The sequence below is a fragment of the Rhinoderma darwinii genome, chromosome 3, assembly GCF_050947455.1.
Source record: "Rhinoderma darwinii isolate aRhiDar2 chromosome 3, aRhiDar2.hap1, whole genome shotgun sequence".
NCBI lineage: Eukaryota > Metazoa > Chordata > Amphibia > Anura > Rhinodermatidae > Rhinoderma > Rhinoderma darwinii.
This window is the reverse complement of record NC_134689.1, coordinates 212,710,654-212,731,459: the sequence shown is the minus strand read 5'-3', so window position 1 is coordinate 212,731,459 and position 20,806 is coordinate 212,710,654. Positions and strand designations below refer to the sequence as shown.

At 38.4% G+C, this 20,806-nt stretch overlaps 1 protein-coding gene across 1 annotated transcript in view; it reads left to right on the top strand.

The window, feature by feature from the left end:
* The window catches only part of HGF (hepatocyte growth factor), a 125,512-nt gene that overhangs the window by 74,909 nt on the left and 29,797 nt on the right, over positions 1 to 20,806 (top strand). Inside the window, exon 12 of the mRNA XM_075855074.1 lies at positions 12,821 to 12,859. Within this exon, the coding sequence (XP_075711189.1) occupies positions 12,821 to 12,859 (39 nt within the window). The remainder of the gene's footprint in view (positions 1 to 12,820; positions 12,860 to 20,806) is intronic.

The following is a 20,806-nucleotide window of genomic DNA, read 5'->3' as shown; positions in this document are numbered from 1 at the left end:
GAATGAATGATGATATTTTCCAAAGTATTTTAAAGTGAGATCAGGGAACCATTAGTATTAGCATGTAGTATTGTGAAAATTAATATCATATTTATTGCCCATTTATGTTGAAGAACACACAAAATCATGCTATGACTTCAACATTAATACAATAACTAATCCCAGTAGTGCTAATATGGATGGTGAAACCCTAAATAAAAGCTATCAGTCCAATCTGGTTTATAAACAAGTATTATTTTTTTAATACCCTATTAGGGAATTCTTAGAAGGGAGTTTCCCTTTAACGAACCTTACCAGAGAGGAGAGTTAATACAAAGGGCGTCTCTCACTCTGGGGGACCTAGCATATCCATCATTACATAGATGCCCCATTGATTTCATTGGGCACCATGAAATGTTTAATTTCCCTTGGGGAAGCGCTGTAGGAAAATGGACACCCAGCAGAGGGACACCCTGTGATATACTACACTGGTATCATGGATAACTTTTTATAGAAGCAAAGATGGAAAAGATTACATTGAGTTATAACAGGTACTGGAGTTTTTTTTAATTTTATTATTATTATTTTAGTGGAAAGAATAAAACACTATACTATGGTATTTTGGCCGTCAAAAAGCATAGTAAACGTACTAATGGAAGTCTGAACAGAGCCTAAAGCAGAGAAACTCAGCCAGTAGTATAGATGACCTTCATGTATGAGCTTTGTGATAATGCTCACATACATCACTTTCTTTAGCATATTTTTTTAAAAACAATCTCTAAACGCATATAGATTTTTTTTTTTTATTATGATATTGACATTTCTGGATGGGATTTGCTGTATGATTCAGCAGGTACAGGGTTGGTCTCTTTACAGTCTGAATGCAGGTGAAGCCATAGAAAACATATGAGTGCTTACAACTAACAGAATTGTTTGCCAGAAAAGTTTAGAGAGGAAGATTAGTAAAAAAAACAGCCCAACGTAATCATACAGAGAGCTCATATTATTTGGCCTTGGTCACTATAGCCTATTTTAAGCTGTATAATTCTGTGCAGCCATGTGAAAACATCAGTTTATCTACAGTTGTATTTGAAGCAGTATGAAAATGATCTGCTAGGGTTTGGTAGATATTAGAAGCCAACTTTTAGATCTTTTTGACATCTTTAATGTTGGGGCAGAGTTTGATGGAATGTGATAATTATTTCCAGAAATAGGGTGTGAGGAGGACAATGCAGAGATTTTAAGAATTCTTTATAATAAACAAAGAAAATTCCTATTTGCTTGTATTCACACATAATCACCATTTTTATAAAGAGGTTGTGCCATCCAAGAGTTTGGTAACATATCACTAGAACATGCTACCGATTAGCAGTGACACAGCCACTATGACCCTTGCCTATCGCTAGAACTAAGTGGCAGCATTGCTTCGTCTGCTGTCAGCTCCGCTCTGCTGTTTCTTTTTATAGTAAATGGCCTATTCATGCAGCAGCAATGAATAAGCAGAGTTGATAGCAGACAGAGTAGCACATCGCTTTCCTAGTGATCACAGTTGTCGGACCCCTGCCAATTGGACATGCTCTAGAGATATGAGAATGTCTTTGATGGGACAACTTCTTTAAACTGTATGTAAACAAGGTGTAAAACTGAAAGCTTATATTGGGATAACTTGTTTTAAAAAATATTTCCCTCTTCTAGATGTACTCTATTTTTTTTTTAATTGTTCTAACTTCTGATTCATTGATAAATTGCCATTTTTACATTTTTGGTTGAAATATTCTGTAAACAAAATATATTTTTAGACAAATGGAACACAAAACCAGCAAATATTAATTTCTTTAACTCTTATGTATTTAATGTATCACCCAGAATTTTGGTAGGCCAGGCACCTCTAGAAATATTTCAAAATGCTCCACACTGGCAGTAATGGCTCTCACCTTTATGTGATTGAATCATTATACCTAAGAAAGGGCTTAGTTACTCTTTCATTGCTAATATATTTTAAGAACTTTTTTCTCATCTCTTTTGTAACATCTCTGTATGCTAGACCTTCACAGATACATGGTATTGTGGTAAAATTGTAGCTAACACACCACAACTTAGGCTGCGACTTAAAGAGGCTCTGTCACCAGATTTTGCAACCCCTATCTGCTATTGCAGCAGATAGGCGCTGCAATGTAGATTACAGTAACGGTTTTATTTTTAAAAAACGAGCATTTTTGGCCAAGTTATGGCCATTTTCGTATTTATGCAAATGAGGCTTGCAAAAGTACAACTGGGCGTGTTGAAAAGTAAAAGTACAACTGGGCGTGTATTATGTGCTAACATCGGGGCGTGTTTACTACTTTTACTGCTTCTGGCAGTGCAGATCTGTGACGTCACTCACAGGTCCTGCATCGTGTCGGCACCAGAGGCTACAGTTGATTCTGCAGCAGCATCAGCATTTGCAGGTAAGTAGCTACATCGACTTACCTGCAAACGCCGATGCTGCTGCAGAATCATCTGTAGCCTCTGGTGCCGACACGATGCAGGACCTGTGAGTGACGTCACAGATCTGCACTGCCAGAAGCTGGGCATTGTGAAGAGAAGTGGATGACACTTCTATACACAACGCCCAGCTAGTAAAAGTAGTAAACACGCCCCGATGTACGCACATAATACACGCCCAGTTGTACTTTTACTTTTCAACACGCCCAGTTGTACTTTTGCAAGCCTCATTTGCATAAATACGAAAATGGTCATAACTTGGCCAAAAATGCTCGTTTTTTAAAAATAAAAACGTTACTGTAATCTACATTGCAGCGCCTATCTGCTGCAATAGCAGATAGGGGTTGCAAAATCTGGTGACAGAGCCTCTTTAAGTGTTTTTTTTTCTTCCAATGAAACATAAAAAGGTCATAAAGTTCCTTGCAATGTTTTTTGAGTTAATACAGTGATTCAACCACAGCTCGTGAGCGACACCATGTTATCGTGGAGCCCTAGCCTTTAAGATGAAATAGAGGTCATCTTGAAATTTTGTGGTCACTATTGGAGTATTACCCACCGCCTTTTCGGAACATCTGTTCTAAAATAAAATGTGCCAAAATGTACTAAATTGCGGCGTATTTTCAAAACATTCTAGAAGCAGACCTATTAGTAAATCTGCCCCAATATGTCCAATTCTGATTTCTGTCAGGTGCAATGTTGTCATAAAGATCTTTTGAGGATTCATATCACCAAACACAAAGCCTACTTGACTTGAATAGTAACAGATGTGTAAAAATTGTGGAAATATCTATATATTTGGTCATCTGGATCCTCACAAGTACCATTGCCTACCTAGTACCTGACATAAATCAGAAGGGGACATGTTATCTGTATCTCTCAGCAGTGCATTTTCTTATTTTAATAGCATCGTATCTTTTTAATACCCGAGAACATTGGTTTCCATTACTTAGCAAATTGAACCTTGATTTGATTGCTAAATATAATGTGTTCAAATTTTGTGCTGTTTTTTAGAACAGCATACAACAATAATATAGAGTTTCTACAATCAAAAAAACAGAATAGATAATGATGTAATATGTAATATGAAGTTGTGTGCTTAATTTTTATGAAGCAGCTGTTTTTGGGTCTATCTGTACTTCACTGTCCCCATAAAAACTTAGACCTAATGCACACGACCGTGTGCGCTGGCTGGGTCCCATCCGTGAACCGTAAAAAGTTAGGATATGTCCTGTCTTTACACGGATCGGGGAGTCAGGTTAATTTTCACGGACCCGATTCACCCGCTAAAAGGGAATGGGTCTTTGAAAACTATCAAGTGCCACTCAGATGTTGGGAAAAACGGCTCGTGTGTCACTCGGTCGTGTGCAACTGACATTAGATCCACATTTAACAAAAGTGGCATTATTTTAGCCAACGTCAAAGTAAAATCTCAGCTAATTTATTGAAATGTGTTGTGACAAATTGATGACTGCTTGTGCTCTCTTTGATAAATCTGTAAACATACAGCATTGCCATTAACTTTCACACTGACTAAAATGATGGCACTTTTGTGATGCCAATGTCTGTGTTGAGTAGAGATGCAACTGTTTTTTCTCATTTGCAACCTTTTTGCAAATTTTAAAAAAATGTTCATTGCATAAAAGTGTCTAAATCTTAACCAAGCAGGAAGCCATGCCTACTTTTCACTCCACTTATATAAACTGACGTACGTGGCGCAAATAACTTTGAATGCTGGTGCAAAAGGCTCTATTAAATATGTCACACAGCGAATTAGAGACTATTTTAGAGTCAATTGCTCCAAGAAAAGGAGCAAATATATTGATAAATGTTATGTGTCATGACAGCATGTAACTTTATGGGCTATTAAGGCTGCGCCAGTCTTAATAAAAAACAAGCTGAAGTAAAATGCGCTAAATTTATTAAGGAGACACACGCCCCTTAATAAATTTGTTGAATCTTCGGTTGTCTGATCAATACTGAATAAAATTTATACCAGTCAGGAGCTGGTGAACTTTTTCGCTATAATTTACAGCAGTTTCTGTAGCAAATTATAGTAAATGTGTCGGTCTGCGGGTGGGCATAATCCTTTTCGCTAAGTTCTGGCCACTTGTGGCAAAAGCGGGGGAAATGGCCAAGAAGGCACAATTTTTGCAACTTTTGGGCCATTTGCAACATTTCTCCGCCAGTTCTCTGGTGCAGAAATGTTGCAAACTCAAGACCTGTTAAGCAAAATACTGTAGAAGATTTAAAGGTAGTCTGTCATGTCAAGTATGCTGTCCAATCTGGGCAATATGAAATATAGCAGGAGGAGCTGGGCAGACTGATGTATAGTTTTGTGGGAGATGATTCAGAATAAGGCCCCGTTCCCGACGTATACATTAAACGCAGGCTGTGACAGATGTCTGAAAGTGGCATTCATCACCTACAGCCTATTATGGTATCCTATTAATGTAAATATTATTAGCTTTTTTGGATATATACGCTAAACACTACCCTACTGTTAGGCGCCTGCCACAGGCATCCATCACCAATAGGCTATTATAGAATTCCATTTAACAAGTACGTCATGAAAAGCTATTGAAAACTCATGATACATTTAATAAATGCCTGTGATGTATGCCATGCAGAGGTATACACCGTGTTCCAAATTATTATGCACATTGGATTTAAGTGTCATAAACATTTAATTATTAGTTTTTCAATTAAACTCATGGATGGTATTGTGTCTTAGGGCTCTTTGGATCATTGTAATCAATCTCAGACACCTGTGATAATTAGTTTGCCAGGTGTGCCCAATCAAAGGAAAACTACTTAAGAAGGACGTTCCACATTATTAAGCAGGCAACAGGTTTCAAGCAATATGGGAAAGAAAAAGGATCTCTGCTGCCGAAAATCGTGAAATAGTGCAATACCTTGGACAAGGTATGAAAACATTGGATATTTCAAGAAAACTTAAGCGTGATCATCGTACTGTGAAAAAATTTGTGGCTGATTCGGAGCACAGACAAGTTTGTTCAGATAAAGGCATAATGAGGAAGGTTTCTGCCAGACAAATTAATAGGATTAGAAGAGCAGCTGCTAAAATGCCATTGCAAAGCAGCAAACAGGTATTTGAAGCCGCTGGTGCCTCTGGAGTCCCACGAACCTCAAGGTGTAGGAGCCTCCAGAGGTTTGCAAGTGTGCATAAAGCTATTATTCGGCCACCCCTAAACAATGCTCACAAGCAGAAACGGTTGCAGTGGGCTCAGAAATACATGAAGACTAATTTTCAAACCGTGTTGTTTACTGATGAGTGCCGTGCAACCCTGGATGGTCCAGATGGATGGAGTTGTGGATGATTGGTGAATGGCCACCATGTCCGAACAAAACTGCGACGTCAGCAAGGAGGTGGCGGAGTCATGTTTTGGCCTGGAATCATGGGGAGGGAGCTGGTAGGCCCCTTTAGGGTCCCTGACGGTGTGAAAATGACCTCTGCAAAGTACGTAGAGTTTATGACTGACCACGTTCTTCCTTGGTACAAAAAGAAGAACCGTGCCTTCCGTAGCAAAATTATCTTCATGCATGACAATGCACCATCTCATGCTGCAAAGAATACCTCTGTGTCATTGGCTGCTATGGGCATAAAAGGAGAGAAACTCATGGTGTGGCCCCCATGTTCCCCTGACCTCAACCCTATTGAGAAGCTTTGGATCATCCTCAAGCAAAATATCTATGAGGGTGGGAGGCAGTTCACATCAAAACAGAAGCACTGGGAGGCTATTCTGACATCCTGCAAAGATATTCAAGCAGAAACTGTCCAAATACTCACAAATTCAATGGATGCAAGAATTGTGAAGGTGATATCAAAGAAGGGGTCCTATGTTAACATGTAACTTTGCCTGTTAAGTTTTTTTGATTGAAAGAGCTTTTGATTTCTGTAAATATGACCTCCTTTTGCTGCAAATTCAACAAATTACCATTTTAGTTCTCTTTACAACCTTTAAAATGTTTTGATCTCTGTTGTGCATAATAATTTGAAAAAGTGCATTTTGAGTTTTTTACTTCTAAAAAAAATCTGTTATCATTAGGAGATTTGTTCAATAAAATTTGCATTATACTCCAATGGTTGATGGCTTGAAGATTATACTGACTGTCATTTGCATAGACTATTTAGGAAAATCAGCGAAAAATAAAATTTCATAATAATTTGGAATGCGGTGTATATCACCAATAGGCTACCATGTTAAAAAAAAATCCATCATGCTTGATATTCTTTTTTTAGTTTGCTACGCTATTACAGAATTGAAAAAAAAAGTTAGACCAATGTATACCAGCCTGACTGAGGCCAAAAGTCCTTTTGGCCTTTGTCGGGCTAATTGAGTTCTATTGACATGTTTAGCGTGCATGTTGAGAGCTTTCCTAGTGCACACCCTAAACGTATGGCAAAAATGTGATGTGAATAGGGCCTAACCTGTCATTTTTTTAATATAAATTCCTGCTCACTCTGGGCTAAAGAGTCCAGTGGGTAGTCTTACTCAGTGATTGGCAGCAATTTCTGTAAGCATATGCAGGGAATGCTGCAAATTAATGATTGTGATCGCCCATTGGACTCTTTAGCCCACTGTGAGCAGGAATTTATAACAAATTACAGATTACCCTGAACTTTTTCCCACAAAACTATGTATCATCCTGTTCAGCTCTTCCTTCTCTATAACACAATGCTTGCAGATTGGACATGACAGGTTCCTTTTAACTTAACTCCTTCCCGCAACTTGCCGTTAGTGCACGTCAAAGTGTGCAGTAACTTTGCGCACCTTGACGTGCAGTTACGTCTGTGCTTTGACAGTTAACCACCGCGCAGCGCTACATCGCAGTGGCGGTTAACTGCGCAGGGTGTCTGCCCTGCATTGCCTGTTGCCGATCAGCGGTCCATCGCCGCTGATTTCAGCAGTTAACCCCTTAAATGCGGCGGTCGATTGCGATCGCTGCATCTAAGGTGTTTAGCGCAGATCAGCAGCCCCCATGGCAACCGGATGCCAGACAATGGCTTCCAGGCTGCCATGTACAGAAGCCTATGTGGACCAGCTGGAGGCTGGTCGTCATAGGCTTCCTGTTAGTGTGACTGTCACGTCACAATGACAGTTATAACACATTACAAAACGTAGGTAGTGTAATGTATTCTAGCAGCGATCAGAGCTACAAGTCTAAATGTCCACTAGTGGGACAAGTAAAAAAAGTAAAAAAAAGATAATAAAAATGTTTTCAAAAAGTGTAAAACAAAAGTTATAAGTGACATAAACAAGAACTGTTTTTCTTCCTATAATAAGTCTTTTATTATAGGAAAAAAATGAACACGTAAAAAAAAAGTACACATATTTTGTATCACCGTGTTCATAATGACCCCAACTATAAAACTATAATATTATTTTTCCCGCACGGTGAACACTGCAAATAAAATAAACAAAAAACAATGCCAGAATCACAATTTTTTTGGTCACCAGCCCTCCCAAACTATACAATAAAAGGTGATCAAAAAGTTGCATGTATGCCCAAATAGTACCAATAAAAACTACAACCCGTCCCACAAAAAACAAGCTCTTACACAGCTTTTTTGACTGAAAAATAATAAGTTATGGTTCTCAGAATATGGTGACACAAAAAATAATTGATTTTTATAAATAAGTGATTTTATTGCACAAACGCTGCAAAACATATAAAAACTATATACGTATGGTATCGCCGTAATCGTACCGACCCGCACAATAAAGTAAAATGTTCATTTATAGCCCAGGGTGAGGCTGTAAGAAAAAAAAAAACATTGTCAGAATTGATGGTTTTTGGTCACCTTGCTTGCCGAAAAATGGAATAAAAAGTGATAAAAAAAATTGTATGTACACCAAAATGGTACCAATGAAAACTAAAGATTGTCTCGCAAAAAATAAGCCCTCACACAGCTCCGGTGGTGAAAAAATAAAATAGTTCTGGCTCCCAGAATATGGCGATGCAAAATGTGCAGTGTTCCAAAAGCGGATAAGATCGGGCGCCATTAATCAGTGCGACACAGGCCACATATCTGCGGAATATTATTTATTTACCCCATTATTATACCCTCTTCTTATGCCCCTGATGTACTCTGCCCAGCTTACATATGCCCCCACATTATAAACTGAAATACCAGCAAAACGCCAAACAGAACTACTACCAAGCAAAATCTGCGCTCCCTAAAGCCAAATGGCGCTCCCTCCCTTCTAAGCCCTACAGCGCAACCAAACAGCAGTTTATGTCAACCGATCTGGCATCGCCATACCTGGGAGAACCCGGTTAATATTTTATGAGGTATTTGTCTTCTGTGGCACAAACTGGGCATAACATATAGTGCACTAAATGGCATATTGGCGGAAAATTCTCTTTTTTCACTCTGCACCATCCGCTGCGCATTAAACCCTTCGCGCACCATGACTTAATAGCATGTCGTGGTGTGGGGGGTGATGTATGGGGTGGGCTCACGAGCCTGTAAAAATGACAATATACGACAATACATTAGTATTGCAGTATTCTTGAAAAAAGACAAAAAAGAGAGAACGGCGCTCCTCTAAGGTGATAACTAGAGATGATCGAACCGGGAAAACCGAACCCGGTTTCGGTCCGAACATCGTGAAAAGTTCGGTTCGCAGCGAATCCGAACTTCACCGGGTTCGGCCGAACACGTTTTGACCGAACCCGGCTTATGAGTCACTGATTTTCCGGTACGCGACGTCACGAGATAGTCACTGTGCAGGGTGCTGAAAGAGTTAAGCGATCGGCAGTAACTGTTTCAGCACCCTGGACAGTGACTTCCGATCACAATATACATCAACGTGTAAAAAAAAATAGAAGTTCCTACTTACCGATAACTCCGTGTTTCTTCCTCCAGTCCGACCTCCCGGGATGACGATTCAGTCCAAGTGACCGCTGCAGCCAATCACAGGCCAATCACAGGCTACAGCCAATCACAGGCCAATCCCAGGCTGCAGCGGCCACATGGACTGCCGCGTCATCCAGGGAGGTCGGGCTGGATGCCGAAAGAGGGACGCGTCACCAAGGCAACGGTGACACGTCCCTCTCTTGACTTCCAGCCCGACATCCCTGGAACTAGTTCGGTCCGAATCTAACTTTTTCGAGAAATTTGGCGAACCAGCCGAACCGAACTTATCATAAGTTCGCTCATCTCTAGTGATAACGTTCAGATCTAAAAAACAATTAGTGCTGATAAGAATAGAGCTCACCTTAGTAAGTTGTGCAATGTCGCTAGCACAACTTAACTTTATAGCTTGTAGATGCTTGTTCACACTGTGCTTGCCTCTGGAGCCATAACCGCATCAAGTGAATTCATCTCAGGAATTCTTTTCCTTGTGGTTTTGAAATAAAGCAGACTTGAAAGAAAAAAATGGCTCCTCTATACGGGCTCTTTTTCACTCTGCAGCATCCGCTGCGCATTAAACCCTTCGCTAACCACGACTTAATAGCATGTCGTGGTGTGGGGGGTGATGTATGGGGTGGGCTCACGAGCCTGTAAAAATGACAATATACGACAATACATTAGTATTGCAGTGTAATGTACCAGCTATCTACTGATTGCTGGTTCAAGTCCCCTAGGGAGACTAATAAAATGTGTAAAAACAAAAGTAAATAGTTATTATTAGTGGAAAAAAATTAAATAAATATTTAAAGTCCAAAAAAAAAACCTTTTCATATTTTTTCTCTAAAGTAATGTAAAAAAAATACCCAAAATTGGTATCGCTGTGTCTGTAGAAGTCCAAAATATTACCATATACCATTATTTAACTCGCACGGTGAACGCTGTGAAAAATAAAGAATTTAAAACGTCAAAATCGCTGTTTTTGAGTCACCTTGGCTCTGACAAAAATTGTAATAGAAAGTGCTCAAAAAGTTGTATGTACCAAAAAATGGTATGGATGTTCATTTTCACGGCCTAATTCTAATAAATTCTGCAAAAGACCTGTGGGGTCTAAATGCTCACTATACTCCTAGATAGATTTCTTAAGTGGTGTAGTTTCCCAAATGGGGTTACTTTTGGGGGGCTTCCACTGTTTTGTTCCCTCGGGGACTCTGCAAATGCGACATGACATCCGAAAATCATTTCAGCTAAATTTAAGCTCCAAAAGCCAAATAGCGCTCCTTCCCTTCTAATCCCCGCTGTGGGTCCAAACAGCAGTTTATTACCACATATGGCATATTCACGTAATCGGGAGAATTTTTTTTACAAATGTTGGGGTGCTTTTTCTCCTTTATTCTTTGTAAAAATTAAAAATGTCTACATTTTTTCAGAAAAAAAAGTAGACTTATACTTTTACAGACTAATTCCAATGAATTCACCAAAACAACTGTGGGGTCAAAATGCTAACTTTACGGCTAGAAAAAATTCCTTGAGGGGAGTAGTTTCCAAAATGGGGTCATTTTTGGGGGGTTTCCACTGTTTTGGTCCCTCCAGTGCATTGCAAACACGACACAGGACTAAAAACTATTCCAGCAAAATCAGAAATCCAAAATCCAAATGGTGCTCCTTCTCTTCTAAGCCCTGCTGTGGGTCAAAACAGCAGTTTATTACCATATATGGGGTATTGATATAATCAGAAGAAATTGCTTTACATATGTTTGTTTGTTTGTTTTTCTAATTTATTCCTTGTAAAAATCTAAAATTTCTAAGTTTTTTCAGAAAAAAAGTAGATTTTCATCTTCGCATACTAATTCAAATAAATTTAGCAAAAAACTGTGGGTTAAAAATGCCAACTATACCCCTAGATAAATTCCTTGATAGGTGTAGTTTTCAAAATGGGGTCACTTTTGGGGGCTCTTTACTGTTTTGGCACCACAAGACCTCTTCAAACAAACCTGACATGGTGCCTAAAATATATTCTAAAAAAAGGAGGCCCCAAAATCCACTTGGTGCTCCTTTGCTTCTGAGACCTATGTATCAGTCCATTAGCGCACTAGGGCCACATGTGGGATATTTCTAAAAACTACAGAATCTTGGCAATAAATATTGAGTTGCATTTCTTGGGCAAAACCTTCTGTGGTACAGAAAACAAATGTATTACAATTGAATGTTGGCAAAAAAAAATAAAATGAAATTTGTATATTTCACCTCTACTTTGCTTTAATTCCTGTGAAATGCCTAAAGGGTTAAAACACTTTCTGAATGCTGTTTTGAATACTTTGAGAGGTGCAGTTTTCAAAATGGGGTGATTTATGGGTACTTTCTAATATATAAGGCCCTCAAAGCTACTTCAGAACTGAACTGGTCCCTGAAAAAATAGGCTTTTGAAATTTTCTTGAAGCACAGTAAAAAATAGTGTAGTACCGTGTTAGCCAGAGACAATATGAAATTTTAAATACTTTTGTGTCAAAAAAGACAAAAGTATAATAGGTATGATACCTTTATTGGCTAACCATAAAAGTTCTATATGCAAGCTTTCAGAGCACAGAGGCCCCTTCTTCAGGCAGTTTACAAATGAAGAAGGGGCCTCTGTGCTCTGAAAGCTTGCATATAGAACTTTTATGGTTAGCCAATAAAGGTATCATACCTATTATACTTTTGTCTTTTTTGACACAAAAGTATTTAACATTTGAAATTTTCTTGAAAATATGAGAAATTGCTGCTAAATTTCTAAGCCTTGTAACATCCTAGAAAGATAAAAGAATGTTCAAAAAATGATGCAAACATAAAGTAGACATATGGGAAATGTAAACTAGTAACTATATTGTGTGGTATTACTATCTGTTTTACAAGTAGATACATATCAATTTAAAAAAATGCAAATTTTTACAAATTTTCCCTAAATCTTGGTGTTTTTTTACAAATAAATATTGAATTTATTGACCAAATTTTTTCACTAACATAAAGTACAATATGTCATGAGAAAACAGTCTCAGAATTACTTGGATAGGTAAAAGCATTCCGAAGTTATTACCACAAAAAGTGACCCATGTCAGATTGTAAAAATCGGCTTCGTCCTGAAGGCTAAAACAGGCTCAGTCCTGAAGGGGCTAACATAATAAGGTACAAAGTAAGCACATAACTACCCATATAACATAATAAAATTGTTCTCTAGTCAATTACTTCTGCCTAGACAAGGAATTGTTTGGTTCTGATATCGTTTTCAAAGAAAGTTGGACTTAACTATTAGAGCGGGATCAACCCCACTATGCCTGTCAACTCAAAAAGTCAAAGCCAAACAACTAATGCCAGTGTCGAAGATGTAAATAATTTGTAAAGTAACTGACTACTACCTTTAAGGTAAGGGATAACTATAATTCCATGTACACAATCTTAACAGTATTATCAGTAACAACATTAAAAATGCATTTTGTTTTCCAGGTGAAGGAGATACAACCAGTACATTGGCATATATAGACAGTAAGTATGAGACAACCACTGTTAACATTTATTTTATGTTATAGTTAAAGGGAATGTATTTCAGTCAGATTTTTGTTATAAACCCATTTTTTAAATGTTTTCCTTTTTTTAAGTGACTATCCATATATATATAGATATATATACACCAGTAGAAAAAACGGCAGCACTCTAATTCAGTATATAGTTTCCAGAAATGAAGGGTGCCAGCTGATAGTCCCGATCCAAAGACCATACGTATATCCAAAAAGAAAATTCAGCAGCACTCCAATGATCAAGGTGAAAAAAAGGTGAAATTTATTGAGCCAACATGGCAATGCAACGTTTCCGTCCCACCTTGGGACCTTTCTCAAGCATAGTGATACATACAAGTTCAGTGGTTTATATAGTGTGTATACAATCAGTGTCATCAATCTCATTAGAATAATGAGGTTGATATAAACATCTCAAAATAACGTGATACAACAAAGAAAGAGTATCGAAGCGACATCAGTCGATACAAATAGTGAAAACAATACGTCGATGTTAAAAACAACATAAAACATACATTTGTCATGCAAGAAAATATAACATTCTTTAAATCGCAATATTCACCAGCTGGGTGAGATTCAGAGACTGCACGACCACTTGACCAATCAGAACGCAGGTCTTGTTGTAAGATGTGTAACACTTGTCATTCATAGCCAGTATCTGTCCAGCTCCACTGCGCATGCGCCGGCTCAGTCCGGGCCGGATATGACGTCTCGCTATAGTAACTAGGATACCGATCGTTAGTAAACAAAGTCCTCATAATATTCAATTATATGCGGTCGATCCGTATAACCCGGAGATGACACATCGCTTCAAGAATTTAGACATATCGATCCTCCGAAAAGGCCATTACATACAGTACAGATAAAAAATATGAGTTAGCTAAAAAGATCTTTTGCTCATCTTGTCTTTACACAGCACAAACAGGGTAAATATACCCAAATCTTGTATCTGCATGGAAATAGGCAGTTTACCGCACATCATAATTAGGGTAACAAAAAGCTCATTCATGGTAATATATAAATAAACAAGTCGAATCCACACGAGGAAGACGGGATCCCGACCACATTCCGTGGGCGGCGGTCTCCATCAAACAGGTTCGTGGAAAGAAACGCACACAACATCGTGTACGCGATCCCAACCATATCACCCGTACCCGTGTAACGGACTCACTATTTTAAAATAATAAACATAAAAGAAAGGGAAAAGATGTGCCGTAAATATCACCCAGCCATGGGAAAGGAAGAAACTAATAAAAAATCAAATATGCTGAGAAACAGACATATAGAGCAAGAGAACATTTCAACCACCCTTCCATCACAGATATAGCTAATATTGGTTATCGTAATATCAATAAAGTTGATCTGAAGTGGTCCTGCAGTCCCATGTTTATCTATAATAGAAAAATTATTTTATTAAAAACATGTCAAAAACTTATGTATCACACATTTTTTCTTAGAGAGGAGAACATCACCAGAAGTCCGGACACAACAGGAGGTAACGGTCTCAGGAAGCAACTCTGGCTACATTAAATTCAACGTTAAGCCCATTAGGTCGCAAGGTATTCAATTGGAATATCCATTGAAGTTCACATTTATGTAGTGCCTTATGTCGATCACCACCCTTATAGGATACAGGGATATGGTCAAGGATCATAAATTTTAGATCCTTTTCAGTATGGCCATGATCAGTAAAATGTTTTGCAACAGGTAAGTCACCTTTCTTTTTTCTTATTGAGTACCGATGGTTATTCAACCTTGTTTTAAAATCACATGTAGTTTCCCCTACATACAATAAATGGCAGGGGCACCAAAGTACATAAATAACCCAGTCTGTATCACAAGTTACATGGTGTTTAATCTTAAATACTTTATGTGTCACAGGATGATCAAAAGTATTACCCCTCTGCATAAGATTGCAATTGATGCATCTATGGCATGGGAAATTACCTGGTCTTAAAGACTTTAATAACACTTGTGTCCCTTTTAGTTGTTGTTCACCAACTCTGGTTCTGACAAGGTTGTCCCGTAGATTCTTAGATCTACGGTAAGACATTAAGGGTGGATTGTTTAGTTCACAAATATGGTTATAGCTATTTTTGATAATAGGCCAATGTCTATTCAAAATGCTGGATATACTGCCACTCAACACATTATATGTAGATATAAATGGTAATCTTTTACTTTTCATGTGTTTATACGGTTTAGTCAATGTTTCCCTCGAAATACTTTTAATCTTCATTTTGTGAGTATATAGTAAATGTTTAGGGTATCCCCTTTGTGCAAAATTAGCGATCATGAGGTCTAAGGACGTATCTAAATCATTCGGATCATCTACAATTCGTTTTGCTCTCATCATCTGACTCAATGGCAAAGACCGTATCATGTTCTTAGGGTGACAGCTCTCAAACTGTAAGAGGGTATTACGATCTGTATCTTTCGTATAAAGCCTAGTAGTTAGGACATTGTCCCTCAGTATTACATTGACATCCAAAAACTGTACCATTTCATTAGAATAGGTCATAGTGAATTGGATGTTTTGATCAATCTGATTCAGAAACTGGTGGAAAGACTCCAAGTTAGCTGCAGTATCCGTCCAGATGAGGAAGACATCGTCTATGTATCTCCACCACCCCAGTACATGGGTGAAGTGGTGGGACACATAGACGCATGTCTCCTCCATCATATCCATGAAAATATTAGCGTAGGTGGGGGCCATATTGGACCCCATCGCCGTCCCCTTCAATTGAATGTAAAATTTGTCGTTGAACATGAAGTAATTATTAGTCAAAATAAGTTCTAGGAGAGACATGATGAATTCCCTACACGGGATATCATAGTCAGAATCCATTAGTCTCCGTCTCACTGCCTCCATACCTCTATCATGTCCTATAGAGGTATAGAGGGAGACAACATCAAAAGACACCAGCAAGGCTCCTACTGGAGGTCTTATCTGTTTTAATTTCTTCTGAAGGAAATCCGTGGTGTCCCTAATATAGGATCTAGTGTCTGTTGCAAATTGTCTCAATGACTTGTCTACAAAAATCGAAATGTTGTTTAAAAGGGAACCCCTACCAGATACAATCGGGCGACCTGGCGGGTTCACTAATCCCTTGTGAATCTTGGGAAGTAAATAGAGACAAGGAGTATTTGGATGATCTATAAGCAAGAAGGTATATAACGCAGAGTCAATAATACCCTCATCCACTGCTGATGTCAGGAAATTGTTAATCTTCATCTCAATATCACACCTAGGGTCAGTTTTTAATAATTTGTAAATATCTGTATCACTCAACTGCCTATGAGCTTCCAACAAATATGTTGCGGTATCCATAACCACGACCGCTCCCCCTTTGTCAGCGGGTTTGATGGTGAGGTCGTGGTTATGGATCAACTCATGCATAGCCGTCATTTCTGCAGTAGTGACATTAGGGTGATTAAGACAATCATTGTTCAGTACACGTAATTTAGACAGATCTTTCTTGACTAACTCCACATATGTTTCAATAGAATTCGATATCACAGGTGGCTGAAAGCCACTCTTATTAAATAAACCAAAGTCTTTGAGACAAATTGGTTTAGATTCAGTCTCCACTATATTGTCGTGGGGCTTGGAGTCAAACCACACTTTCAGTTTAATTGATCTAATAAAATTATATAAATCAAGTTCTAATTGAAACCAATCTAGACGTTGACTCGGACAGAAAGACAAGCCCCTGGCTAACAATTGCAATTGTGCATCAGACAATATATGGGAAGAGATATTTACCACGGTTTCACTACATTCCTTTTTTGGTCGTTGTACACAGTCCTCTGATTCACTTGACGCTGTTGCCTTTGTGAGCGGGTTCTTCCTTCCTCGGTTTCTTTTATGTCCAGCCCTCCTGGTGGGTTTTGATTTCTGTGCTCCATACTTATTCCTCCTAAAAAATCATTGGCCTGATTTTCATATCGGTATTGACCATTTTCCTTTAGTCGATGTTCCTGATATCGATTTTCTCCACTGAAGTAATTCTTAAGACCACGTCCTCTTTGTTCCTTCCTTGATGGATCCATCATTCGATCATAAGCACGGTCCCATGTAAATATTTGACCTGTTTTATAATCAAGTTGATCTCTGTACCATTTGCGTTTTTTGACTTCCTCTGTTTCGGCTCGTGTTTTAGAGAGAGTGACCTGTAGTTTTTCCATGTGCAATCCAAATTCCTCAATAGACATAAGGGTACGTAATATATCACTCAATTCTTGAACTTTTTTCTTTAAGTTAATTTGGTCTCGATGTAAGAAATCCATATTTAACAATATCGTATCAAGAGCGTAATTATTTGACAGTTGCTCATATTTAGATCTAAATTCTTCATGTTGTACATGCATAGTAGGTTTCATCTGTGGGCGCATCCCACGTGGAACCATTTTATTCTTATAATACTGACCAAGTGTTAATAAATGTAAATCGACATTGATCAATTTCTTGGACTCAAACTCCAAATTCCGCTTTACATCCGGTAATGAAGGTGTACTCAAAAAGGACACGTCACCTTCTGCTCCGTTCAGAATCCTGGCGATATCCTCCTCCGTAAAAACAATAGCAGTGTTGGCAGACGATATTTCATTATTAACATCATTTCGTTCCATCGTGAAAACAATTTAGTAAATTTCTGGAAACTATATACTGAATTAGAGTGCTGCCGTTTTTTCTACTGGTGTGTATTGGATCCTATCAGCCGGCACCTATTATTGGAATTTACTAAATTGTTTTCACGATGGAACGAAATGATGTTAATAATGAAATATCGTCTGCCAACACTGCTATTGTTTTTACGGAGGAGGATATCGCCAGGATTCTGAACGGAGCAGAAGGTGACGTGTCCTTTTTGAGTACACCTTCATTACCGGATGTAAAGCGGAATTTGGAGTTTGAGTCCAAGAAATTGATCAATGTCGATTTACATTTATTAACACTTGGTCAGTATTATAAGAATAAAATGGTTCCACGTGGGATGCGCCCACAGATGAAACCTACTATGCATGTACAACATGAAGAATTTAGATCTAAATATGAGCAACTGTCAAATAATTACGCTCTTGATACGATATTGTTAAATATGGATTTCTTACATCGAGACCAAATTAACTTAAAGAAAAAAGTTCAAGAATTGAGTGATATATTACGTACCCTTATGTCTATTGAGGAATTTGGATTGCACATGGAAAAACTACAGGTCACTCTCTCTAAAACACGAGCCGAAACAGAGGAAGTCAAAAAACGCAAATGGTACAGAGATCAACTTGATTATAAAACAGGTCAAATATTTACATGGGACCGTGCTTATGATCGAATGATGGATCCATCAAGGAAGGAACAAAGAGGACGTGGTCTTAAGAATTACTTCAGTGGAGAAAATCGATATCAGGAACATCGACTAAAGGAAAATGGTCAATACCGATATGAAAATCAGGCCAATGATTTTTTAGGAGGAATAAGTATGGAGCACAGAAATCAAAACCCACCAGGAGGGCTGGACATAAAAGAAACCGAGGAAGGAAGAACCCGCTCACAAAGGCAACAGCGTCAAGTGAATCAGAGGACTGTGTACAACGACCAAAAAAGGAATGTAGTGAAACCGTGGTAAATATCTCTTCCCATATATTGTCTGATGCACAATTGCAATTGTTAGCCAGGGGCTTGTCTTTCTGTCCGAGTCAACGTCTAGATTGGTTTCAATTAGAACTTGATTTATATAATTTTATTAGATCAATTAAACTGAAAGTGTGGTTTGACTCCAAGCCCCACGACAATATAGTGGAGACTGAATCTAAACCAATTTGTCTCAAAGACTTTGGTTTATTTAATAAGAGTGGCTTTCAGCCACCTGTGATATCGAATTCTATTGAAACATATGTGGAGTTAGTCAAGAAAGATCTGTCTAAATTACGTGTACTGAACAATGATTGTCTTAATCACCCTAATGTCACTACTGCAGAAATGACGGCTATGCATGAGTTGATCCATAACCACGACCTCACCATCAAACCCGCTGACAAAGGGGGAGCGGTCGTGGTTATGGATACCGCAACATATTTGTTGGAAGCTCATAGGCAGTTGAGTGATACAGATATTTACAAATTATTAAAAACTGACCCTAGGTGTGATATTGAGATGAAGATTAACAATTTCCTGACATCAGCAGTGGATGAGGGTATTATTGACTCTGCGTTATATACCTTCTTGCTTATAGATCATCCAAATACTCCTTGTCTCTATTTACTTCCCAAGATTCACAAGGGATTAGTGAACCCGCCAGGTCGCCCGATTGTATCTGGTAGGGGTTCCCTTTTAAACAACATTTCGATTTTTGTAGACAAGTCGTTGAGACAATTTGCAACAGACACTAGATCCTATATTAGGGACACCACGGATTTCCTTCAGAAATTAAAACAGATAAGACCTCCAGTAGGAGCCTTGCTGGTGTCTTTTGATGTTGTCTCCCTCTATACCTCTATAGGACATGATAGAGGTATGGAGGCAGTGAGACGGAGACTAATGGATTCTGACTATGATATCCCGTGTAGGGAATTCATCATGTCTCTCCTAGAACTTATTTTGACTAATAATTACTTCATGTTCAACGACAAATTTTACATTCAATTGAAGGGGACGGCGATGGGGTCCAATATGGCCCCCACCTACGCTAATATTTTCATGGATATGATGGAGGAGACATGCGTCTATGTGTCCCACCACTTCACCCATGTACTGGGGTGGTGGAGATACATAGACGATGTCTTCCTCATCTGGACGGATACTGCAGCTAACTTGGAGTCTTTCCACCAGTTTCTGAATCAGATTGATCAAAACATCCAATTCACTATGACCTATTCTAATGAAATGGTACAGTTTTTGGATGTCAATGTAATACTGAGGGTCAATGTCCTAACTACTAGGCTTTATACGAAAGATACAGATCGCAATACCCTCTTACAGTTTGAGAGCTGTCACCCTAAGAACATGATACGGTCTTTGCCATTGAGTCAGATGATGAGAGCAAAACGAATTGTAGATGATCCGAATGATTTAGATACGTCCTTAGACCTCATGATCGCTAATTTTGCACAAAGGGGATACCCTAAACATTTACTATATACTCACAAAATGAAGATTAAAAGTATTTCGAGGGAAACATTGACTAAACCGTATAAACACATGAAAAGTAAAAGATTACCATTTATATCTACATATAATGTGTTGAGTGGCAGTATATCCAGCATTTTGAATAGACATTGGCCTATTATCAAAAATAGCTATAACCATATTTGTGAACTAAACAATCCACCCTTAATGTCTTACCGTAGATCTAAGAATCTACGGGACAACCTTGTCAGAACCAGAGTTGGTGAACAACAACTAAAAGGGACACAAGTGTTATTAAAGTCTTTAAGACCAGGTAATTTCCCATGCCATAGATGCATCAATTGCAATCTTATGCAGAGGGGTAATACTTTTGATCATCCTGTGACACATAAAGTATTTAAGATTAAACACCATGTAACTTGTGATACAGACTGGGTTATTTATGTACTTTGGTGCCCCTGCCATTTATTGTATGTAGGGGAAACTACATGTGATTTTAAAACAAGGTTGAATAACCATCGGTACTCAATAAGAAAAAAGAAAGGTGACTTACCTGTTGCAAAACATTTTACTGATCATGGCCATACTGAAAAGGATCTAAAATTTATGATCCTTGACCATATCCCTGTATCCTATAAGGGTGGTGATCGACATAAGGCACTACATAAATGTGAACTTCAATGGATATTCCAATTGAATACCTTGCGACCTAATGGGCTTAACGTTGAATTTAATGTAGCCAGAGTTGCTTCCTGAGACCGTTACCTCCTGTTGTGTCCGGACTTCTGG